At 38.2% G+C, this 26,418-nt stretch overlaps 3 protein-coding genes and 1 pseudogene across 3 annotated transcripts; all 4 read left to right on the forward strand.

Annotated features, from left to right (window-relative positions):
* Window positions 1-665: 665 nt before the first annotated feature.
* LOC133852691 (L-type lectin-domain containing receptor kinase IX.1-like) lies at window positions 666-1,583 on the forward strand (annotated as a pseudogene).
* A 6,960-nt stretch (window positions 1,584-8,543) lies between these two features.
* LOC133852692 (uncharacterized) lies at window positions 8,544-9,685 on the forward strand. Its single transcript, XM_062289451.1, has 3 exons — window positions 8,544-9,071; window positions 9,177-9,359; window positions 9,440-9,685. Exons 1-3 carry the CDS (start codon window positions 8,544-8,546, stop codon window positions 9,683-9,685), a joined length of 957 nt encoding a protein of 318 aa, XP_062145435.1.
* A 12,650-nt stretch (window positions 9,686-22,335) lies between these two features.
* LOC133852693 (lectin 7-like) lies at window positions 22,336-23,490 on the forward strand. The gene is made up of 2 exons (XM_062289452.1): window positions 22,336-22,758; window positions 23,146-23,490. Exons 1-2 carry the CDS (start codon window positions 22,336-22,338, stop codon window positions 23,488-23,490), a joined length of 768 nt encoding a protein of 255 aa, XP_062145436.1.
* A 49-nt stretch (window positions 23,491-23,539) lies between these two features.
* Window positions 23,540-25,706, forward strand: LOC133852694 (L-type lectin-domain containing receptor kinase IX.1-like). Its single transcript, XM_062289453.1, has 2 exons — window positions 23,540-23,563; window positions 23,771-25,706. Exons 1-2 carry the CDS (start codon window positions 23,540-23,542, stop codon window positions 25,244-25,246), a joined length of 1,500 nt encoding a protein of 499 aa, XP_062145437.1. The 3' UTR covers window positions 25,247-25,706.
* Window positions 25,707-26,418: the final 712 nt, after the last annotated feature.

A 26,418-nucleotide genomic window follows, 5' to 3' on the forward strand; every position in this document is an offset into this window, starting at 1 on the left:
GATTACAATGATACAAAGGACATCACAAATACAAGATTAAAAAGAGAAGGCGAAAGCACAGCCCAAAGGCCATCACAGTGACCAAAGATGACGAATCTCCACCCATTAAGTTAGGATAAAACCTGACTTGAAGCAGCTATCAAATACAATAGCTATCAAAGACATGAACTTACATTTAGGCCTCTCAAAAACAATAAAGCACAACCCATCTAAAGATAAGAGGCCTGGTCTAGCTAAAAGCCACCTAAAAGCCCATACAAAATCAGCCCATTGCAATGAAAAGCAAGAATATACAAAAACCAAAAAGAAAAACATCCTCTGCTATCGCCGAAAAAAGAGTCGATCATCGCCTGAGTCGGCGCGTGCTAGCTAGCGAGGGAACTGCATGCATTAGAGTCTCTCTATTTTGTTTTCAATGACTATAAAGCTGGTTTTTGAAACTTTGGTACCATCGATAAGGATATAAACCGAAAGTTCAAGATCCATTTCCATGTGATTACTCACTTTCAACTTGCCTTTACTCTCTCTCTCTCTCTCTCTCTCTCTCACCCTCCCAAGCCGTGGCCATCTCTTTCTTCTTCTTCCTATGTTGCCTCTCTTCTTCTTCTTCCCACCACTTTTTCAATTTCTTTCTAAATAACTCGATTTAAACCCACTGCCCCGACATGCTATATTTGGGTGATGTTGTACCTTCTATTAATGGAGCCATTGAAATGATCAACAAATATAGATATGTATGCCGAGTAGGTTGCGCCATCTATGCTAAGAGGGTGCCGCTCTGGGACTCTGATACAAAAAAGCTCACTAACTTTACTACACATTACTCCTTCAGTATCAACACCCAAGGCGCTCCCTATTATGCCAGTGGGCTAGCATTCTTCTTGGGAGAATACCAGTCTTTTTTATGAAATTGATCTCAGGGAGATTCTTGCTGAGTGGGTCACAAATGGATTTTCAGCCACTAAAAGTCAGTATGGAGAGCTAGTTAAAATTCAATCATGGGAATTCAGTTCAAGTTTAGACATTAAGGAAAAAAAAATGGAAATAATGCAAAAAGAAAGAGATTAGTGGTTGGTTTAACAGTTTCGGGTGGTGTTCTGATAGCAGGGGCAATTACAACATTTGTAATATTGTGGGCATGGAAGGGAAAGAAGAAGGGAATGGCAGATACAGTGAACTTAATATCGATAAACAACGACCTAGAAAGAGGAGCGGGACCAAGAAGGTTCTATTATAACGAGCTTGCTTCAGCTACCTACAACTTCTCAAATGAGAGGAAGTTGGGTGAAGGAGGGTTTGGTGTTGTTTACAAAGGGTATTTAACTGATTTAGACATGCTAATCGCTGTGAAGAAAATTTCAAGGGGGTCTAAATAGGGGAAGAAAGAATACATCACCGAGGTGAAGATCATTAGCCGGCTGAGGCACTGGAATCTTGTGCAACTCATAGGCTGGTGTCATGACAGAGGTGAGTTCCTACTTGTCTACGTGTTTATGCCAAATGGTAGCCTTGATGCTCACCTCTTTGGGAAGAGGAATCCTAACAAAGAGCCTTTTACCATCTATCTATTTGAATCTTATTAACACAATAATTACATAACAATGATGGCTTTACAAAGAATAAGTGACACGAACATCACGAGCTATACTAGACCTATAAAATAGTAGACAACCTTTGGTTTGACAATTACAACTGTCGCGGCGAGCTTCAGTCATAATATCTCAAGTATACTACTACCAAACCATCAACTATACCGAAGTACCTGCAGCCAAAGGAACATCATCTACACAGTTGTGGTGGTATCCACATCCGCATAGGTGGAAGAATGAGTCCACCGCCTCAGTATAAAACATAGGGATGTAAACGAAGTAAAGCTACCCGTGAGCTCGCTCGAGTAGATAGGTAAATTGGGTATCAAGTTACCTTATTATCATTTTTAACTATAAGTCTTATAGTTGTTTATCCATTTGAGCTAAGTGTATTCGGTCCATATATATATATATATATATATGATGCTTATTAATGCCAAGCACAACCCCAATACACTTGGGTATTCCATAATACATGAATAGGTGCATTAATCATTTAATCACGTAACTAAATAAATCGGAACCTATTTATGTGTTTCTATAAGCTTACTAACTTATACTTATCAACTTAAGGCTATTTGGGTAATTTACAACTCTTTGTTATTCTAGTCTTAACCGCTATATTTAATACTCACTCTTTATTAATTACAAACCATCTAAGTAGTTTAGATTATAGGACTTTATCCTTATTTAACATATTGATCTAGCAACTCTTATTAGATTAGATTACGATCACACTTTGAATATATTCTTTTACTAAATCTTGAGACATATACATAGATTTTCTATAAAAATTACATAGACACATACATTTGCAACTTTAACTTCTATCCCTAATTGGTCGTATAACAAAAGACCTACATACATTAAATCCAACATTAAAACTTCAATTCTTCTCTAATAACCAACCTAACCAAGCAAACATCCCCTTCAACGACACTTCCTTACACGGCCAGCCAAGGGATAACAATTCTAAGCCCATCAACAACCAATTAACAAACTACATTCCGATCTCCAAATAAACTCTCAAATTTCTAAGTACCAATAAATCTATTATAGAGTCAATCTTCCAATAAAACAACTCAAGGGTCAATAACACTTAGAAGGCTACCCATCCATTAAAATCCATATTCGTACGGCTGGTAACACCAACATATTACAAATCCAACACTTCCACCTTCAAGTCCAATCACTACCATTTAGCCAAACCATCAAGGAGGTACCAAAATCCCAACAACTAACACACCATATACACTGTCGATCCAGAATAACCCACAAAATTACAACATCAAAACCCACCCATAATCTGCTGAGTGGCAAAAACAGGGGAAGAACACCAAAAATTCATCAATCTCAAAATACCCAGAATATACTAATAATAACTCAACAAGAAATCGTAAAAATAACCTGGAGGATTTTCTCAAAAATCCACCGTAAAATCGGTGAGGTTGGCCAAAGAGTGGATCACCGGATAAACTAGCTCAGCCGGCCGGAAAACGCCTCTGCTTCGCTGGATTTCATGCCCTTAGACGACCCACAGGTGCCTTCTACTTCGACTCGCCGCTGCACTGTCGGGGGATCGGCCCTCTGGTCCCCAATTTCTTTCTCAAGCCTCGCAGGTCATGGTTTCTTCTCCCGACGTCTCAGCCTCTCTCAATCTCCCGATCATCTCTGTCACGGTCTCTCTCCCTCTCAATCTCTCGTGGTGTCTAAGCTGAAGTGAAGAGGAAAGGGAAGGGAAGGTAGCACACGAGGGAAGAGGAAGAGAAGAGGAAGAAGAGAGAAGGGAAAAAGAAAGGGAAAACTTCACAAAAGGGTATCAAACTATTGTGCTTCTTCAATTAAGGGTTTCGATGTAGCAAAACGTTCAATTGAGTACATGCATTTATCAAAACCGTTCAATGCTAGGTATTCCGTCAACCTCCGTTCTAAATCGATGACAAAAGTAGAGTCACGTGACTTCCACGTGATTTTTAAGGGCAAAGTACCCGTTTTGCCCCTCATCTAAAACGCAAGACAAAACACATTAAACGCAACATACTAAACTTAGCTTAAAACGACAAACAACATCGCATGAAACACAACCCATCTCCATGCACCGTTTTAGCCCATCTCCTTCCAAAAACTTCAACTCAAAGCCTACTTCCCGTCTACCTCGTCATTCTCAAGCTTCAACCAAGAGCAACCAAGACTTCAAGACAGGGTTGGCGTCCATCTCAGAGAAGGTCCACCTTAGAGACGCCGGCGTCCATGGCCGTCGTTCTCAGAGGACGCTGGCCAAGCTGTATTTCGGGTCCTCTGTATTTCGAATCTCAGAGGACGCCGGCCAAGGTTCAATCTCCATCTCTCTCGCTCTTCGCTCTCTCCGTTTCTCTTAGATAGTGTGCGAGGTGATCATCATCACAGCAACCCAAACATATCTCAGCCGACACACACACACACACGGTTAGAACATGGGGGATCATCTCCAAAACAGGGGAACAACCCAAAACATCACAGTATCGAAAACTGCACACACCTGAACATCACACGGCTGGAATACAACACACCCAAAACATCATCAACCGAACCCAAAATATTCAATTTCATCAAGCATCACAAAATAATAGAGGATCCCCACAAAAACCAGAATGATCCCTCAAATCAGTAAAATTACCAGAAAACTCCTCAAATCAGTAACAGAGGATCCCCACAAAAATTGTCGGAATCAGCCTCATCCGCCTAAAGTTGGTCTCTAAACCGCCGAGAACCGTATCTCAAGCCACCAGAAACCCATGAATGACGACCACCAGAGACCCACAAAAAATCTAGTCTCTCTCTCATCCTCTGGGTCACTCTCGGGTTGCTAGGCCGAAGAAGACAATGTCTGGGATCCAGGGGGCTATTAATACGGTGTCGTCTTGGGGGCTATTAAAAACCCTTTGTGAAGTTTGATACAATGACGTTTTGAATGTGGGATATCTTTTTGTAGTTTTGTGTATATGAGCATTTTCTTAAGGGGCATAATAGGAAGAACGCTCTTAAAATCACATGGAAGTCACGTGACTCCACTTCCGTTATCGATTTAGAACGGAGGCTGACAGAATACCTAACATTGAATGGTTTTGATAAATGCATACACTCAATTGAACGTTTTGCTACATCGGTACCCTTAATTAAAAAAACAATATAGTTTGATACCCTTTTGTGAAGTTTCCCCAAAAAGAAAGAAAGAGGGGGGAGGGGGGGTGCTGATGCGGGTGTGAGGTTGAGGGGGAGAAATATCTCCCCAAGTAATCCATAGCCACACACGTGGCTATGGATAAGGCCAAGCTTTGGTCTTATTTAATACTAGCCTCTATCCTTTCTAAATTGCACTATTATCCCATCTTATTTTATTCATTTCTCAAATAATTATTACTCAACCTCATTTTGCTCAATATCATTACAACTTAACCCTACAATTAATTACTCACTACATTAGGACTCATTATTGGTATTTCATTTCCTAATGACCCATTAGTAGTATTTTATTATTTTATCTTAAACTCATTTTATTTTAGATAACATAAATATTATCACTTAAAACCTAATTATTAATCTCATCTTATTCAATAAATATAAATCATTAAATGCTAAATACCTTATTTATTTTCTTGGTCTTTACGGAATCAGTATGGGAGAGGAGATCTTCTTTTGGCAATGGATAGGAAGCTGCAAAATGATTTTGACGAAAAACAAGTGGAGTGCTTGATGATTGTTGAACTTTGGTGTGCTCACCCAGATCGAAGTCTTAGGCCCTCCATTAGGCAAGCAATTCACGTTCTTAATTTTGAAGCAACAATGCCAAATCTTCCAACACAGATGCCTGTTCCCATGTTTCATGTACCTACCCCAGCATTCCCTTCTGGTGCACCTTCCATAACTTCAAGCCTTCAACATGGTCGTTGAACAAGTGAACCATCTTGGTTTTTAAAACTAGCATAATCACTTTAGCCTGGCTAGCATTAAGGTAAATGAGATATATCTGTTTTAGTTATGGGATACATCTGTAAGGGTTAATATTTCAAAACTAGCATAATCACATCTGATAAGTAGAGTGTTTCTAGAGCTGCCTACAATTGCTTCTGTATGAGGAATACAATTAAGGATTCATAATTAACAAGAATATTATTTTATATTCTCTTTGATTATTAAATGAATTAAACTTATCAAATATTCTATTTTGGGCAAGAATGTTAGCATTCTATTTCTACAGAAAAGGTGAATCTCACAGTAACAAATTTTTTGTATAAGATTAAAGGTTTAAAGTTTTGAGAGGGTAAGAGATTGTAGAAAATTATAGATTTTTACAAATTCCTTTTTCTGCAAATGAAGTGGATTAAACCTAAACACCAGCAATGTGACAACTTTTTCCTCTCTAGCACTACAATTTCGAACCAGATTTAGTTAATCAAATAAACCCAATATTTACCTAGAAGATTAAACTAAAAACAGGACCACACATCTCTGTATCAGATATACCAAGATTAATAGGTAGTCGATATTACCATTAATAACCAGTTTCTAATTCTTCTTTCAATTATTGGTGATTTGAAAATATCCTGTATTTGAACCTTGAAAAAAATGTCTAGCTTTGATTTAGAGTTTGATGAGCGACTTGTTTAAATATTGGAACTCGGTATGCAATTGAAGGTGCAAATTGCGGTCCCCTGGTTCAACCATCAGGGAGAGAACTTAGAGAAGCCTGTGATTTATTTTCCTTGTGGCTGGTTTGGAGTAGGGCTGTCAATTTTGACACGACCCGACAACACGACCCGAACCCGACACAAAATTATCGGGTTTGGGTCATAAACGAGTCGACCCGTTTATCTTGGTCTGGTGAGTCGGGTCGCGGGTCAACCGCAGACACGATTAACTTTTATTTTTTATTTTTTAATTTTTTTATTATATATATATATATTAAAAAGGGGGGGGGGGGGGGGGGAGGGGGGGAATGAGCATATGTAGGTCATTCAAGAAATCAAGACTCAAGAGTGGACAATTATGATGTAGTTTTTTGTATTTGTAAATTTGTAATGATGATGTAGTGTTTTTTTTTTTTTTTTTGTTATTTGATTAGACAATTAAACGTATTAAGTGATTTGGTGCTAGCTTACTAGGAGACTAGGAGTAGGAGTTTAGAGATGAATTGCTAAAATTATTATTATTTCATTTAAATACCCACAAAATCCCCCCTTCCAAATAATAATAAGGGGAAACTTTACAAAAGGGTATCGAACTATAGGCCGTTTTGACGGAAGGACACTAAACTTAAAAAACTGTCGAACCCGGGTATTCAATTATCCTAAACCCTCACTTTAGGGTATTCCATATGGTTTAGGTGTTAAAACCAGACAGAATTGCAATCACATGACATACACGTGACTTTTTTGGCCGTTTCTACCCGTTTTGCCCCCAACCTAAACGCTACGTTTTGCATATATCATTCGACCGTTTTGTGTATTAAATCCCATTTTAAAATTAGATTTTTCTCCAAATCGTATTCGAACTCTCGTGAAAACTGAATTCCCCCCGTTTGACAATATTTTGAGAAGAACCCTAACAGAGCTGGTTCCCCGTAGTGAGGTTTGGCAATACACACAAGAATCAAGGCATTAAGGTTTTCTTCACAAAAAGGTAATGAAATATTTTGTTACTTTCACTGTAGAAGTTTAGTTATGTAACCCTAATTTGTGTGGTATTCCTTTATTTTGTAAATGTAATTGGGGATTCTAGTTTTTTATTGAAATGTTAAACGTGTTACGTTTCTTTTCTCATACTTTTCCCCGTGGTTGAGTTTGTTTTGGGACCACATTGGTTAAGTCTGTTTCGGGACCATTGTCAACGTTTGGGTCTTTTTGATGTTGCCGAAAGGGTGTGGTCCCATGTTGTCGATATTATCTAGTTTAGGATTTGTTGTGGTTATGATGCATACAAGGTTGATAATTTATATGGTTGTTTTGGTCAGTGGGCGGGTCCTGTTGAGTTTGCCACTGTCGGGATATTGTTTGTATTTGGTTTTTTGGACTCATTTGGACTATTTAATATTGTTGTATTGTATTAGGAATAAAGCTATTTGTGGGCCCAATGTCTTTACTTTGTTTGTTTAAGTCTGCTCACTAGGACTTGTCACTGTATTTTTACTTTTCTAGGACACATCATGTATCCGGAATTGATAATGTTTGAGGTGCATTATGGTGGTCGGTTCAATAGGGAACATAGGGTCAACTATGTAGGTGGGGATGTAGCACATTACCCTGACCCATATGACATAGACGAGGTGTTATTTATTGAGGTAGAAAGAGTAGCTAAGACTTATGGGTATGTTTCCGGTGACCTAATTTATTATAATATACCTATCAGAAGTTTAGATGAAGGGCTATGGTTTTTGTCTTCTGACCATGATGTCCTTCAAATGTTGGAGCACTACATTGGACATGGAATTGTAGAGCTATACTTGGTTGCTTTTGTTGCAGTTGATGTACATGTATATCTAGAAGGAGAAGAGGATGGTGTTGATGAGGAAGGGGAAGAGGAATATGAGCAACAGAATGTATACAGAACTGATGGTTTTTGGGATAAGGTTCTAAGTGATGACTCCGATGCCTCTGAGTCAGATGGTGATGGCCATACAGGAGTTGGATTAGATGCTGATGAAGGAGGAGAAGCTGAATTATGAGGAGATCAAGGGTTTGGAGTAGAAGAAGAAGATGGTGTAGATCTAAAGGTGCGGAGAGCTGAAGTAGGAATAGATTAAGGGTTTGAACATAAGGCTGTCGAGGATGGTAATGAAAGGATGAGGATGGTTCTTATTCATAAAATAAAAGTGGTTTATTGGTCTCTCCTACTCCTAGTGATGAAGAGGATGTGGATAAGGTTGAGTCTAAAAAATGGGTCTGTGTCCAAAAGAGAGTGACATTTAGTGCAGAAGATATGCTAAATCCTACTCTGGTGCCAAGTAACACTTTTAATTCTGTCTATGAGTTTAGAAAAGCCATTAAACAAGCCAATGTACAGAAGGGGAAGGACTTGGCTTACCAAAAGAATTCAAGGAAGAAACTTATTGCAGTGTGTGAAGACAAGAAATGTAAATACAGAGTTTATGGAAGGCAATTGAAGGATGATGCGACATTCATGCTGATTTCAATTAAGCCCAAACATACATGTGCCAGGAGATACAAGAATCATTTGATCACTTCAAACTGGATAACTGAGTGGTGCATGGATAGTTTTAGGGATCAGCCGAATATGCCTATAGATGTCCTCAAGAAAAAGGTGAAGAAGAAGTGGAATGTTGATGTCCACGGTAGTTCTTTGTATAGGGCAAGGAAGAAGGCACAAGAGTCCATATTTGGAAAGTTGGGGGAGCAATACTATCGTCTATGGGATTATTGTGCAACGATAAGAAGCACAAACGTTGGGAGCTGCGTTATTCTGATGGTTGAGAGACCTATGCCCGAGGTGCCTTGTAGATTCAAAAGGATGTATGTATCCCTCGAAGCCATGAAAAAATGATTCAATGATGGATGTAGGCCTATGATAGGTCTAGATGCTTGCTTCTTGAAGGGGGTTTATAAGGGGCAGTTAATGGCAGCTGTCGGAAAGGATGCCAATAATAACATGTATCCAATTTCTATAGCGGTGGTAGAGGCAGAGACCAAGGATAGCTGGATTTGGTTTCTCGAGGCATTATTGGGAGATCTTGGCCATAGTCCACATGGATGGACCTTCTTTTCAGATAGACAGAAGGTAATCTCCTCACCATTGTTTTTTGTATATAATTTTATATGATATTTCAATGAATGTGTATTTGGTTTTAATGTGTATAGGGCCTCGTACCAAGCCATCAGGATGTGTGTCCTAATGCTGAGCATCGTACTTATGTGCGCCACTTGTATGCCAATTTCAGAAATGAAGATCATCGGGGGGTGCTATTGAAGGACATGCTGTGGAGAGCTGCTTCTGCATACACACAGCATGAATTTCATACTGTAATGGAGGAGATTAAGGGCATTAATGCCAAAGCACATGAGTATCTTGCAAAGGTTGACCCTAGAACTTGGTGTAGAGGATGATTCAACACACATGCAAAGTGTGACCTCTTACATAACAATTTGGCTGAATGCTTCAATTCATGGATCACCAAGTACTGTGACAATACCATCTCGACAATGTTGGAAGGAATTAAGGGCAGTTTAATGAGAAAGATACCAAAAAAGAAGAGATCTTATTAATGCAATGGAGGGGAATGTGGGGCCTAAAATAAAGGAGAAGTTGGAAATAGAGGAAGATGAGGCCGGCCATTGTTCGCCATCATATGTTGGTGATGGGTTATTTGAGGTTGACTGCAAGGGTAGAAAGTTTGTGGTGAACTTACCATCAAAGACGTCTGGCTATATAAAGTGGGATGTAACTGGTATCCCATGTGCGCATGCCATCTCATCAATATGGCTTGGTGGAGGCAACCCAGAGGACTACTTGTCTCCATACTTTGGTAAGGAGATGTACTTAAAGGCCTACACACCCATCATTTATCCTGTACCAAGTGAAGAGCAATGGGTGAGGACAGATCAACCCAAAATCGAACCACTTAAGTCAAGGGCAACCATAGGGAGACCAAAAAAAGTGAGAAATAGAGGACAAGAGGAGACATCAAATCCATACATAGTGAGAAGGAGTGGGAACAAGAATTAGTGTGGGAAGTGCAAGAAATATGGTCACAATACACGAACATGCACTGTGAGGAAGAGGCGTGATGAAATACAAGAACGTAGAAGATCTTTCTACAGAGAACATGTAGGAGATATTGATTGCAATCTTGATAGGGTAACTTGTTCATTTGGCTGCATACTTTTACATACCTCTTGTTTATGTAATTAGATGTTATTTAATCCTATTTCGTTTGCCATGTTATTCATTTGTTTTTGTAGTTGGGTGGCTCCTCCAGTGCCCCACCTGTGGTCCATTCTACTGCACCAACCTCCAGTGCCCCACCTGTGGATCATCCCACTGCACCAATACAAAGTGCCCCATCTTTTGATAATCTAACAACTAGTAAGGGTCAAAAGAGGACAAGAGGAGAGGGTTTGATCACTTCATTCACACAACATGGGGGTCAAAGTAGGAAGCAGGGCACTCTAGGTTTGGCCACTAAGACAAGAGCATCTGCAAGATTGAGATCTGGTGCTACACAAGCTAGCAACCCAAACAGTAGAGGCAAGCTTGTAGTTGATCTCACTGGGGACCCCGATGGACCACCCAAAATCCCAGGTAGTGGACCTGCATGCTCATTGGGTCCTCCAAAAGGTGGCATCACTTTTAGAGTTGCCCCTCCTGATTTTGATATTAACAAATTGAAAACATCTACTGACATTCCTCCTCCTGGTTTTGAAGGAGTTGTAGAGATGAACAAGGGCAAGACCATTGGAAGAAAACATGACAAGGGGAAGAAGAAGATTTCGCAAGTCTAATGTGTGTTGTTTGTTGGTTATGGTGGTTATGGTTATGTAATTTGGGGTTAACTTTTTTGAAAGGTCATGAACAGCATGGTTATGATGGTTATGTTCTTCTAGTTTGACTTATGATATTTTTTTGGAAGGTCATGAACATGGGTGTAATTTGATGGTTATGTTATTGTAGTTTGACTTATGATATTTTTTTGGAAGGGCATGAACATGGGTGTAATTTGATGGTTATGTTATTGTAGTTTGAGTTATGTAATTTTTTTGGAAGTTCATGAACAAAGGGTTATGTTATTGTAGTTTTTGGAAGGCCATTTGTTGTTTTATACATTGGTTCATTTGTGTATGGAATGACAGTTGTACATTATGTGGTCTATTTGTGCTATTTGTGCATTAATGCTTATGTTGGTACCATGCCAAAGCAGGCAGCATGAGTTACAAATATAGGTGTAAGATGAGCTCGGCTACTCGTGAACTCGGCTCGGTTCGATTCAGTTAAACTCGATTCGGTCTCGGTTTGAATAATAAATGAGTCGTTCGTAAACATAATAATATATTCGAATATTAAACGAGACATACTCGTATAAACTCGGCTGTACTCGGATAAGCTTGTATAAACTCGTATAACTTCATTGTTGTGAGTTTAATTTTATAGATTTGTGTGTACATAAGTGTGTTTGTGAGTATGTGTGGTTATATGTGTGTGCGCACACATGCAATTTATGTATGTGCATACTAAATTTATATACCTACATATAAACTCGAGATTATATTATTTAAGATTCAAGTTAATTTATTTAATGAACTCAGATAATAAAATTTAAACAAGACTTAATTAATTAATGATTAGTATGGATTTATGAAAATATAAACAATCATGATATTTACTTTATATAAGAAATGAATAAGTCAATTGAGCAGCTCGTGATAAGATCGAGCTCGACTCGTGTTCGAAATAAAATTAAACGAGCCAAGCTTGAACAGAATATTTCATTCGATGATAAGTTCGAGCTCGACTTGTGTTCGGAATAAAATTAAATGAGCTGAGCTTGAACATTCAATACTCGACTCGATTCGGCTCGAATACAGCCCTAATTACAAATGACATGGTACCAACATTTCATGGTTCCTGTTTGGCAGCAACATTGTACATGGATTACACATTACAAATTTGCACATGGATTATATCATTACAAAATTCATACAACGAGTTTTGGAACATTTCAAAGTTAACCAAAATGAGCAATTCTTACAACATCTGCATAACAATTTCTTAATGCTCAATGCAACATCATCCTTGATGTAGGCGAATCTCTATTAAACCAAAGATACAACATAAAAATCATCCATGAATGAAGTAATGCAAATTGGTATTTCCTCTCTACTGCCTGAATCTTCTTCTTCTGTTTATCTACTTTGGACTTGTATTTCTCAGCTTCATTCCTGCATTTATCTGCTTCATTCTTGCTTCTCTCAGCTTCAATCTTGCATCTCTCAGCTTCAATCTTATATTTATTAACTTCAGCCGAGATCTTTGTTCCACTCTGTTCCCGTTCAACCTTCAAGCTGCCGTGCCACTTCCTCAATCTCGACAGAACTTGTTGCCCATACACACACATTTCAGGATCACGCCATACAAAATAATCACATTTCACTTCTGGTTGCTGCATAATTGGACAAAAAGAGATAGAACTCTAAACCCTAAATTAGGGGAAATTACAAAAATAATTCAAAATTAGGGGAAACAACCTAAATACTTCTTACCTTGTAATTTATACAAGAAAAAAAACCTCCTACCAAAATTACTTAGGGTGAAGGATGTCCACGACGATGATTTCAATCCACATTTACACAGTGGACCGTTAGCTCTTGACTCGCTCGATTCACTGTCGGACATTTGCTCCATTTCAGCACTGTCGCTTGATTGCTCAGCTGGGTCTTCTTGTTGAATCGAATATGGGTTCGAAAAAAACTTGGAATTTTTCACGATGGTGGGCAGTATGTAGCTTACGCTAGAACCAGAGGAAGTGTTGGGCTTAGGAGGGAAGAAGGAGTAGTGATGATTTAATATACAAAACGGTCGAATGATATATACAAAATGTAGCGTTTAGGTTTGGGGCAAAACGGGTAGAAACGACTGAAAAAGTCACGTGATTGCAATTCCGTTTGGTTTTAACGCCTAAACCAAAAGGAATACCCTAAAGCGAGGGTTTAGGATAATTGAATACCCGGGTTCGACAGTTTTTGAAGTTTAGTGTCATTCCGTCAAAACGGCCTATAGTTCGATACCCTTTTGTGAAGTTTCCACTAATAATAATAATTTTTTTTTTTTTTTTTTTTTTAAAAAAAAAAAAAAAAAGCACTTATAAGCTAAACGGGTCGTGTCAACCCATTATGTTAAACGGGTTTCACGGGTCGTGTCGGGTGACCCGTAAAATTATTGTGTTTGTGTCGTGTTTGGGTCTAGACTAAATGGGTCGTGGGTCTTAACAGGTCGTGTCGGGTGACCCGTTTTACCAGCCCTAGTTTGGAGGTAAAATACCTGATAGACTACAAGATTTTCGGTTTAATAACGTGGGAGGGAGTACTTAATTAATGTTGTCATTCTCAATTGATCATTTGTTGTAGATGGTCTTGATGGGCCTTTAATTACCTAGAGAAGCCTTCAATTCTACTCAGAATTAACAAATTGGTATCCCAACAATAGGCTCCGAGGTTTTGGTAAAAGGAGAGATAGTTAGAGACGGTAAATGTAGTTTTCCATTCAAATATAATTATTAGTGAAGCTTCATTTTTCATTTCAGTTATGCTTGAACTTATTTTCTCAGTGGCTTAAGGATGGATGAAATTGTAAATTAATAATTTAATTTATATTCTAACACTCTTCCTTATATGTAGGCTCAAACGCTCTCTTAATAGATGAAGTCCAGTACGAAAAATATTTAATTGAAATGAGAGATGAATGACAAAACTAGGATTTGAGAACTCCGGACCTCAATCTGCTCTGATACCATATTAAATCGCTACTTCTTTCAAAATGTTGATTTATTTTCTAAGAACCAACTGCCATTAGTATCATTTATCTATATGATCATACTCCTATATTTCAAATTGTTCTCATAATCATTTTCGTTGTTATCGTCACCATCTTCTTTACTATATATCTTTACCATCACCATTACCGCCATTACTATCCTCCATCTATATACGAACACCATTATCTTCATGCATGCCGGCCACCAGAAATCCCATTGTTGTCACCATGAATAAAAAAGATTTTGACACTTTCACCACCACTATAGCCACAATTTTCACCACATCATTATTGTGCTCTTTATCACTTCGTCATTATTATTATTAATCGTAGTTGTCAAATGAGCTGTTGGAGGTAAAATACCTGATAGACTACAAGATTTTCGGTTTAATAACGTGGGAGGGAGTACTTAATTAATGTTGTCATTCTCAATTGATCATTTGTTGTAGATGGTCTTGATGGGCCTTTAATTACCTAGAGAAGCCTTCAATTCTACTCAGAATTAACAAATTGGTATCCCAACAATAGGCTCCGAGGTTTTGGTAAAAGGAGAGATAGTTAGAGACGATAAATGTAGTTTTCCATTCAAATATAATTATTAGTGAAGCTTCATTTTTCATTTCAGTTATGCTTGAACTTATTTTCTCAGTGGCTTAAGGATGGATGAAATTGTAAATTAATAATTTAATTTATATTCTAACACTCTTCCTTATATGTAGGCTCAAACGCTCTCTTAATAGATGAAATCCAGTACGAAAAATATTTAATTGAAATGAGAGATGAATGACAAAACTAGGATTTGAGAACTCCGGACCTCAATCTGCTCTGATACCATATTAAATCGCTACTTCTTTCAAAATGTTGATTTATTTTCTAAGAACCAACTGCCATTAGTATCATTTATCTATATGATCATACTCCTATATTTCAAATTGTTCTCATAATCATTTTCGTTGTTATCGTCACCATCTTCTTTACTATATATCTTTACCATCACCATTACCGCCATTACTATCCTCCATCTATATACGAACACCATTATCTTCATGCATGCCGGCCACCAGAAATCCCATTGTTGTCACCATGAATAAAAAAGATTTTGACACTTTCACCACCACTATAGCCACAATTTTCACCACATCATTATTGTGCTCTTTATCACTTCGTCATTATTATTATTAATCATAGTTGTCAAATGAGCTGATTTTCATCATTGTTAGGACGCATTCTCACGTCCCTTCCTTTTATTTCCTCTTTTAGAATCATGAATGGGATCCCTCTCCTTTTCCCCAGTTATCGTTTTTTTTTTTTTTTTTTTTTTTTCTAAAAAATAAAATAAAAATAAAAACATTTAACTATCATTATTGCATTGTTGTTAGTGCTACCAATTGTACACTAACTTTTAGATTTTAATATTCTAGAAACTTCTCAAATTCTGTATCCAAATATGTTAGGTTTTTTTATTGGCAGTGTTCAAAGCAAGGAGTACGTTGAACGTAACATTTGGTAGGGTATATATGCATTTTAATTAGGAAAATGCTAAAGGTACTTACAGGCTTTCACAAAGAGAAATTTACAAACTGACTTGGCATCTGATGTGTGATTTTATTAATTGAAAAACAACGTTTAAACTTATTTAAAAAATAAAAAATAAAATAAAATTAGATCCTCTTCGGCACTCTCTCTCTCTCTCTCCCCTCACCGGCCGGCAAGACCAACCAAACCCATTTCCATTTCCATTACCTCACTCACTGCTCCGAGACTACACCCTCTTTGGCCAACCACCTCGTCTCTCTCACCAGTTTCCGGCTCAGCCCACGTTACCTACCACCGAACCGGTCTTCGACAACGTCAAAGACAACAAGAACAACGACGACGACGAGGATGGATCTGGGTTCAAGATGGACGCTCGACGCTTGGCCGGATCTGGAGAGGTCATCAGGGTTTAGGCCGGATTTCTCAAACCCACGCCGGTGTGCGTGGGTTTTCGGCTGGATCTGGGTTCCCGGCCGTATATGGTGAGGTCTTCGGTGTGTGTGGTTTCTGGCTGGATCTGGGTTCCCGGCCGAATATGGCGAGGTCGTCGGTGTGCGTGGTTTTCGGCCACCCCGTGAACTTGTCGCATCTCTCTTTTTCGGTGAACTTCCCGGATCTTTCTTTCCCTTGCCGGTAAACTCTGACGTCAAGTATATGAAAGACGTTTCAAGGCTGTAAACTTTGATGTGGAAGGCCACATCACATTCCACGTCAGTTTGTAAATTTTATTGTAAGCTTCCCTTTGTACCTGTAGCAGCTCTCTTTTAATTAAACCTAAGGGTTGGTTTAAAATGCAATTACTTTGGTGATCGCCCCACACTTTCTTTCTTTCTTTTCTTTTTTTTACTTTTTTTTTTTTTTGCTCATTATGCTATATATATATATATATGCCTTAATCACCATTGTATCAATCCCAATAATTAATGTTGATCATGACGACATGAGACCTTAAAAATTTATGGCAGGACATCCTTTCTAAGTTTTCACAATTATTCTGCAACACTTGGAGTCTGCAACTAATTAATTATTCTGCAAGATTTTTTAATTTTTACTTTTAAATGTGATATAATTTTTTTAAAAAATTATTATTAAATTAAAATACAATAATGATCTATAAAAGGGCCGAATGTGGACAATTTGACGACATTGCTTTCACGCTGAAATGTTTCGATGAATGGATCTATTTCTCGAAATCCACCTCTACCATTCCCATCATGATGCCTTGGCGACCACGCTAATATTTACTTTTCCCTTCCAATTTTGTATGCTTCTCTAATTGTTTGAACGATGAACACCCAAAATCTTCGTGCACTTGGTAGTTGGTATGTCAAATCGACATGGATTATCTGCAGACAGAAATGCATAAGGGCAGAGTGGTGTTGAAAATGGGATCTGGCTTCTGTGCTGTAATTTCCTCTACAGAACAGATGTTGTAAAAATATAGAAAGGCTTAGATTTGATCACATTTCTTTTAACCACACGTCGTCGTTTTTTATCCAAAGTCTTCTCCTTCCCTTAGGACCCTTATAGAGAAGACTGGTTTTGCTCAATCCTCCGTTGCACAATTTCACACATACAGTTATACTCTCGCCCATGAAAATCAAGAGAGAGAGAGAGAGATGAGGCGTTTTTATACATTATGTTGCAGCTTCAGTCCCCCTTTTCTCTCTCTCTCTCTCTCTCTCACACTCACGGCTTCACCTCGATCTATTTCTCTGTCCTCACACCCTCTCTATACTTCTCTATGTTTTTCACTGAAATCTTCAACTTCGCGGCTTCTTTAACAAGTTACAAGCTTGATTTTGTTCCGATGGAACTCAAAATTTTGAACAAATTGAAAGAACTCCTTGTGTCATAGTTTGCCTTGAAAATAGATGGCGTCAATTGCCTCAACTTTTTACCCACATTTTGTTGGGCACCACGACTTCGTATGGATTAAGGATATTGGATTTAAATTTGGACCGTTATTGTTTTTACAGCAGATCTTTCCTCAAAGAGTGCTCAGGTGAGGGAATTTCAGAGAGAAATAGAGAGAGAAAACTACCTCAAACCCATAAAGTCCCTTACTGATTTCTTGCTCTAAAGTTTCCTCTTGAAATTTCATAGAAGCATAATTTTTTTGCTGGAGAAGGAAGGGTAAGTGGCTTCTTGTTTGAGGAGGGAAGGACATTTGAGAGGGGAAGAGTCGGAGAAAAAGACACGTGAAAGAGAGAAGAAGAATGTGTCTTCTCTGTAAGGGCCCTAAAGGAAGAAGAAGACTTTGGGAAAAAAACAAAAGAAGAATACTTTGGATAAAAAACGACAACGTGTGGCTTAAAAGAAATGTGATTAAATCTAAGCCTTCCAATATTTTTACAGCATCTGTGCTGTAGTTTCCACTACAGCACAGAAGCCGGACTCGTATGTTGAAAGTTCCAGTCCTCTTTTTCTTGCCTAATTCTATAGGCTCATAAAGTGACCTGACTCTATATATTTGCCCAATTGTTTTGCAATGTTAACGTCAAAAGGTAACTGTTTTGCAATGTTAACGTTAAAAGGTATTGGAAGCTCCATTCCAAAAAAAAAAAAAAAAAAAAAAAAAGGTATTGGAAGCCATATCTTTTGTTTTTGGAATACTTCACTTAAAGTAATATTTCTTGTATAATAAAACTAATGTAAAAATTATTTTCAATTTTTTTACAAAGTGTGTAATGTTGTGCAACATTAATTTTCACGTTAACTTTGTTGTACAAAGTGTGTACAAATGTTGTACAGCAAACATTACTCATTCACTTATCCCCTTTGATGTGTAACGAGTTTTGCAATGTTAATCTTGGATTATCAAAAGTTGTAACGTGAGTATCCTATTTTTCAATCACTTTTAATTTCACCCCTACCGTGAGGGCTTTTGAATTAATTCAAATGACTAATAAGTAAAATGTCTCATATCCTTATAAAAATTATAAAATACAAATTTATCCTTAAATTTTTATTTTTTTTTTTTTAAAAAAAAAAGTAAACCAGTCCACCCACGGCTGAGGTGACCCATTGCTGGTAGTGGGTCACTAGGGAAGTAAATTTTCACTTTATTTTAAACTAAATTTTCACTTTATTTTAAACTAGGTATTTTGGTCATTTTGGCATCTCCGTTTAGATTTAACAAAAAATCTTAATGGAGGAGTGAAATTGAAAGAGGCTGAAAAATAGGATATCTATATTGCAACACTTTTAATAATTCGAGATTAACATTGAAAACCCATAACATATGAGGAGCTAAGTGTTGAATTCAATAAGAATAATAATAATAATAATTTTTTTTTTTTTTTTAAAAAAAAAGCATATATATTAACAATACCTCAGAAGGGACCCACTCTGAAGATGAAGGGGTTAAAAAAACTCGAAAGAAAAGACAAGGCTCATTGATCATTTAAGGAAAAATACAGTTTACCTCCTTAAGTATTACTACTTTGACATTTTTTATCTTTAAAGTTTAAAATGTGACAATTAAACTCTACAAATTATCAAATTGTGGCACTTTGCACTCTTGATCCATTAAGTTTTTCCGTCTGTGTGGATTGAAATTACATCAAGCGCACAAGACATTTCAGCCCTAAATTAAATGCCCGGAGGTAAAGTGTGTTTTTCATAAACTTTGTGGGGGCAGGGCTAATGCAATTCAATTTTTACACCTAATAATTTTTTTTTAAAAAAAAAAAAAAAAAAAACCCAAAAAAAATGAAAAGAAATTCCTTAGCTAGCTAGGATCCCTTTATCTATTAAAACTGTAAAGAAAGATAGGTTTTGGGATGAAATTGCCTTAGCAAGGGTTGTGTTGCATATATTCTTTTATAGCTAAAATGCAGTGTGATTCTGTTGTGTGTGTTGTGTAAATGTTTATGAGCCTTACTCACTTTTAAAAGACATATTGATAGAGGAGGGGATACTATATCTTATAAAGTGTACATGTTATGTATCTCTTGGCGATGTGGGATATTTTAACACGCTCCCTCATGTATGACAACTTTGGCCAAACAAGTATTCAATATCGGGAGGGAAAAGCTCATCATTGTCCAATGAACCGGCTTTGATACCATGTAAAATTATCACTTATCCTAGAAGCTTAAGCTTATGGCGTCTTTTGAGAGTGAGTAAGACCCATTGACTTTTAGATGGTATCAGAGTCAAAAGTCCTGAGTTTGAACTTTGACTCCATCATTTATCTCCAATTTCGATTAAATATTACACGTATTGGGCCTAGCTTACCTATTAAAAAGAAGTCTGAGCCCACACGTGAGGGAGATTGTTAAAATATTAATGATTAAGTGATTAAATTTAATTATTCCTATAAGCTTAAGCTTTTAGAATAATTGATAATTTAACATATTAACCATAGTATCCTTAACATAAAAAATAAAAAATAAAAAATAACAAAAAAAGAAAAAGAAAATGCATCAACAGTATGATGGGAAAAGTGTTCTCCAAAAGTCAAGGCAAAATCTCCGATGCTTGAATGAAATATTGATCAGTTTGAGAATCTTCGCTGGTTTCTTCCATACGGTGAACATCACCTTCGCTGGTTTCTTCCATACGGTGAACATCACCTCGACCTGATTTATGAGATGCCATAATTTCCATGAAGAACAGTCTTTTCTAATTAATACGAAAGTAACATGTGCAACCACCGTGTAGAAATGGGCATATATATGGTGGAGATATTCAAATGCAATGTCAGTTGTCGTAATTAATGATGTTTGAATTATCGTGAGATTACTGCCACTTTTTGAAACTCACATGTTACAACTTTAGCACCAACGTAACATAGGATCTAAAATTCAGGACTCTAGTCTCTACCCACTGGTGATTGTAAGAACTTGTAAGGGAATGAAATATTTGTTCCATATTATTCACAGTGAAGTATACACTATTTATGCACCAAAGAGACGTCGTTGGGTGTCTGCACACAATGTGTTGTCAATTACAGATTTGTGAACGTGAGAATATGGTTTGTAATACTTTGCCTTCTTGATATGAGAAATTATATTTGTACATGTATTGTACATATTTGGTACATCTGTTTTCTAAATATTTAGATTTGTAAGAATTAAAAAGACTCATACAAATCTAATAGTTGATTTAGAAAAATTGTGTACAAAAGACATACATGTAAAGGCTGACTTGTTCCTTATGTGTTGGCAACGTCTCTACGTGATCTGCCGGATTGATTGGTGGAATATTGTCTAACAGCAACGTACTAGATTGATTGGTGGTGATTGGTGGAGTATATATTGGTGGAATATTGTCTAACAGCAACTTGTCTACGTGATCGATCTGCTAGATTGATTGGTGGAGTATTGTCTAACAGTGATGACTTTGACAACAATATTATTGGTGTTAGGGAAATATTTGTCCCCACTTTGGAGTGGGCCGGGTTGGCCCACTTATGGGATTTTGGATCCCGGAAAAGGTTAGTCCCCGGACGAGAACCTTGGTTGCAGAAAACTTTCAATATTTATGAGACCAATCAAATTAAGTCAGAGAAGATATCAGACGTCTCCATTGGGCCTTGTGCTTGACAGGGATAAAAATGACATATAGCACATCGGGGTATAAAAAGGGAATAAAAAAAATAATGAAAAGGTAATTCATTATTCTCTGAGCTCTCTCTCTCTCTCTCCTCTTCACTTAAATACTGGACTGACTTGATCGTCGGAAGAGGCTCCGTCGGCCAACCCCCGGCGGGTCTTTCCTGTTTTGCAGGCCAAGGCGCGGATGAAGGGGACGTCTCTGATCATGCCACGTCACCGGCCCAAAAAAATCATCAACAATTGGCATGGCAACGTTCACCCATTTTTTGTCTCTCTTCTTTCAAACTTCCGAAAGTTCACTTATTTTTTAGTATTTATCAATTTGGCCATGGGTTTAGACGATGCGGCTCACCGTCTGGTAAAACAAGTTTTTCAATATATTTATGATATTATCCACGTTAAGCATTGTTAGTCTAACAAAAGTTGTGCTCGACTCCAATAAATAAATAATAATAATAAAAAATTACCATGGCGTGTCAAAATACTCTTTTGCATTTTTCTAAGACACTTGTGCATTTTTCTCTTCAAAATATCTTTAAAGTTATTAAAAAATTAAATTTAAAAAAATTAAACAAAAAAAAAAAAAAAAAGGAAAACTAAAAATATCAAAAAGGGGTTGCCCTTTTCAAATTAACCCCTTTAATTTCTTTTTTCAATTTTTTTTCTTAATAACTTCAACTGTATTTTGAAATAAAAATGTAAAAGTATCTAATTTGACATGCGTACTATTATTAGTTTTTAAAATTTTGAGGCATAAATAAAAATATGATAATAATTCAGGAGGCTAAAAGTATATTTTCTTTTACGCTCCTATTATTTAAGGCCTACAGGTTATCATTCACCTAATTAAGCTTAAGACGTAACCATTGGGTTAATTATAATGTTCAAAGTTATTACTACAATTGTTTTGTTTTATATTTCATTTTCAATGGGTTGACGAGGGATCTGCATAAACTGATAAAAGTCTCCCTATTTTGTTTCCAATGACTATAAAGCTGGTGGCTGAAACTTTAGCACCATCGATCAGGATATAAACCGAAAGTTCATGTGTCATTTCCTGTGCGCGATTACTCGCTTCCAACTTGCCTTTACGCTCTCTCTCCCCCTCCCAAGCCGCGGCCATCTCTTTCATGGACATACCTATGTTGCCTCTCTTCTTCTTCCTTCTACTTCTTCCCACCGCTTATTCAGTTTCTTTCCAAATAACTCGATTTGAACCCACTGCCACCGACATACTGTATCTGGGTGATGCTGTACCTTCTGCTGGAGCCATTGAAATGATCAACACAAATAAACTTGATTGCCGAGTAGGTTTGGCCATCTATGCTAAGAGGGTGCCAATCTGGGACTCTGATACGAGAAAGCTCACTGACTTTACTTCACATTACTCCTTCACTATCAACACCCAAGGACATTCTCACTATGCCAGTGGGCTAGCATTCTTCTTGGCTCCTGCTGGGTTTGAAATCCCGCCAAATTCATCTGGTGGATTTCTAGGCCTATTCAACACCACAACCAGTACTGAATCTACTGATTCATCTCGGAACCAAATTGTTCTTGTTGAGTTCGACTCATTCCCGAACTACCCTGGATGGGATCCTCGATTTGAGCAAAGCAGCAAAAAGCCCCTCCAACGGATTCTCTAAACTTAACGCTAGAATACATTCATGAGCATTTGTGAACAGTATCACTCCACATGTGGCGTGATACTGTTCACACATCTATCATTATTTTATTCTTCTTTCTCTCACTTCCTTTGACCTTTTTTCCTCTTTTTCTTGTCATTCTCCGCATCTCTCTCTCGTGCTCTTCTCCTCCTTTTTTTTTTCTCCTTTTCCTTTCCATTGATTTGGCTTTGCTTTCCTGTTCGGTGAATTTTTTGGCAGTCTTGTAGGCTCAACTGGAAGTTGGGTTTTCTCTTTGGATTGTTTCCGCAATAGGTTGGAGGATGGGTATGGGATTTGGTCGGCGTGGACGCAGAACCGGCCTTGGAATACGCCGCCGGGAGGAGTGATTTTCACCGATGGGTCGGCGTGGACGTAAATGCTGTAGAGGTGACAGTTGCCATTGAAGAATTTCTCGAGAAAGGGAGCAAAAGAGAGGTCGGAGTTTGTGAGGAAGAGGAAGGCAATCTTGGGCTTGGGATTGGTGGCGGTGCCCAAGTGGGAGTGCGTGGAGCACGTGCGCACGGGGGAAAGGCGGGTGGCCTTGCGGAAGAGAGCGAGGTCATCGAAGAAGCGTGCCAGCGGGAGGATTTTATGGCCGAAGACAAAGAGAAGGGGTAAGGAGAGGAACAGAGCGAAGCAGAGGACAAATGGGGTTGATGATCAGGTGATGGATGAAGGTACTGTTGAACAGGTCTGGTTCGGTGTGTAGAAGTTTTTGGACGGTGATGTGTTTTACTTGGTGAATATGTGTTTTTAATTAAAATGAATAAAAATTAAAATTGATTATTTTAATAAAATAGAGAGAAGTTTAGATAAGCTGATAAATGAGAGTGTTGAAAAGTGGTTAGCTAAACTAGTAAAAGTGAGATTTGGTTAGCTATTCTAGATAAAATTTTAGATAATCTGCTGGGAGTGCTCTAACATCAACTCAATTGCTTCTGCTATTTCCACCCCTTGGAATGCCAGCTCGCACAGTGGAGACACCGCTGATGTATGGATCACCTACAATGCTTCTACCAAGAATTTGAGTGTCTCTTGGAAGTACCAAACAACCTCTAATACTTCGGAGAATACCAGTCTTTTTTATGAAATTGATCTCAGGGAAATTCTTGCCGAGTGGGTCACTGTTGGATTTTCAGCCACTACATCTGACGTTGGAGAGCTAGTTAAAATTCAATCGTGGGAATTCAGTTCAAGTTTAGACATTAAGGAAAAAAATGGAAATAATGCAAAAAAGAAGAGATTAGTGGTTGGTTTAACAGTTTCGGGTGGTGTTCTGATAGCCGGGGCAATTACAACGTTTGTAATATTGTGGACGTGGAAGGGAAATAAGGGAACTGCAGACACAGTGAACTTAATATCGATAAACGACGACCTAGAAAGAGGAGCGGGACCAAGAAGGTTCTCTTATAACGAGCTTGCATTAGCCACCTACAACTTCTCAAATGAGAGGAAATTGGGTGAAGGAGGGTTCGGCGCCGTTTACAAGGGGTATTTAACTGATTTAGACATTCCAATAGCTGTGAAGAAAATCTCAAGCGGGTCTAAACAGGGGAAGAAAGAATACATCACTGAAGTGAAGATCATTAGCCGGCTGAGGCACCGGAATCTTGTGCAACTCATAGGATGGTGTCATGACAGAGGTGAGTTCCTACTTGTCTACGAGTTTATGCCAAATGGTAGCCTTGATGCTCACCTCTTTGGGAAGAGGAGTCCTCTTCCTTGGGTAGTGAGATACAAGATATCTCTTGGATTGGCCTCCGCGTTGCTCTATCTTCATGAAGAGTGGGAGCAATGTGTGGTGCACCGGGATATCAAATCCAGCAATGTCATGCTAGACTCTAGTTTCGCTGTCAAGCTTGGTGACTTTGGATTGGCTCGACTTACGGATCACGAGCTAGATCCCCAAACAACCGGGTTGGCCGGAACTTTAGGATACATGGCTCCAGAATGCATGGGCACAGGTAGGACTAGTAAAGAGTCGGACGTGTACAGCTTTGGGGTGGTTGCCTTAGAAATTGCTACTGGAAGAAGGTCAGGTTATCCCATGGAAGAGGATTCTGACGTAGGCTTGGTCCAGTGGGTTTGGAATCAGTATGGGAGAGGAGATCTTCTTTTGGCAGTGGATGGGAAGCTGCAAAATGATCTTGACGAAAAACAGGTCGAGTGCTTGATTATTGTTGGACTTTGGTGTGCTCACCCTGATCGAAGTCTCAGGCCCTCCATTAGGCAAGCAATTCAAGTTCTTAATTTTGATGCAACCACACCAAATCTTCCAACACAGATGCCTGCTCCCATGTATCATGTACCGATAGCATCAGTCGGCACCAGTGAACCTTTGATCACTACCAGCCTTCAAGAGGTGGGTCGTTGAATTAACTTTTAAAAACTGTTTATATTGTCTATTAATTAATTGTCTGTTTATCTGTGGGATTCGTTAAGTTCTATGCATATATGCATCACACTCCTTGAAAATGTGTTATACAACTTCTCATTTCCAATACAATATCTTCAAATGCTGAATGAGAAAGACGCTCGATATGCCTTACTGCATAACGGTCTCCTCGGACTGAAGAGAAGTTGCTTTCTAAGATTAGATGGGAAGTGAAAGCCCGGTTGCTCTCTAAGGTGTCTCAAAAGTAGGCTCGTTCCTCTGTTCTGGTCCTCTGTTTTCTTGTTTTTTTTTTTTTTTTTTTTTTTTTTTTTTTTTTTTTTTTCTGCTGGTTGCTATGTGATTCTGAGTGTTGTTTGAGTGTTAGGTTCTGTTGAGAACCGTGATTCCAGTTTCTGGAGTGTGTAGAAGTTGAGTTTGATCAATAAAGATTTTATTCACCCAAAAATTAAAAAAAAAAAGGGTTAACTTCACAGAAGGGTATCGAACTATCCGCGATTCCACAGAAGGGTACTAAACTATCATTTCTCTCGAACCCGGAATTTTAACTATCAAAATGAGTCACAGAAGGGCATTCCGTTTGGTTTCAACGTTAAAACGTGACGGAAGTCGAGTCACGTGACTTCCATATGACTTTTTTAATGCGTTCTACCTGTTTTGCCCCCGCCTAAACAAATAAATTACATCTCTTCCCACCTTCCCCGTTTACTCTCTCTCTCTCTGTTAAACGCACTTAAAAAGTTTCCCTATCCTTTTACTTGCCAAACTCTGATGGCTAGAGCTCTGCTTATATATATATATATCATCGACTGTACGGACACACCTTAACCATCCACCTTGAGAGCCAGAGGCATGGCTTTGTTTTTTTTTTTTTTTGACTTGAAGATATATATAACGTAGAGATATATATATATACATATAGACTAAAAGGCCCCAGTCAATGAGTCAAAGTGAGACCAAGACACAAGACATATATCGATCAGGAAGGTCACACATAATCAACTCGGCCTTACAAATGGGACCCGCAAAGGGAAAATCCCAACGGAAAAAACCCGGGTTAGTCACGCAAAAATACAACGGCCTGAGCTCTGAGGGCCTCTGGGGGAGTACCGGCGTGGCGACAGGTGTCAGATCTATAAATAGAAGCCTCGGTA

The sequence above is a fragment of the Alnus glutinosa genome, chromosome 12 (genome assembly GCF_958979055.1).
Source record: "Alnus glutinosa chromosome 12, dhAlnGlut1.1, whole genome shotgun sequence".
Taxonomy (NCBI): domain Eukaryota; kingdom Viridiplantae; phylum Streptophyta; class Magnoliopsida; order Fagales; family Betulaceae; genus Alnus; species Alnus glutinosa.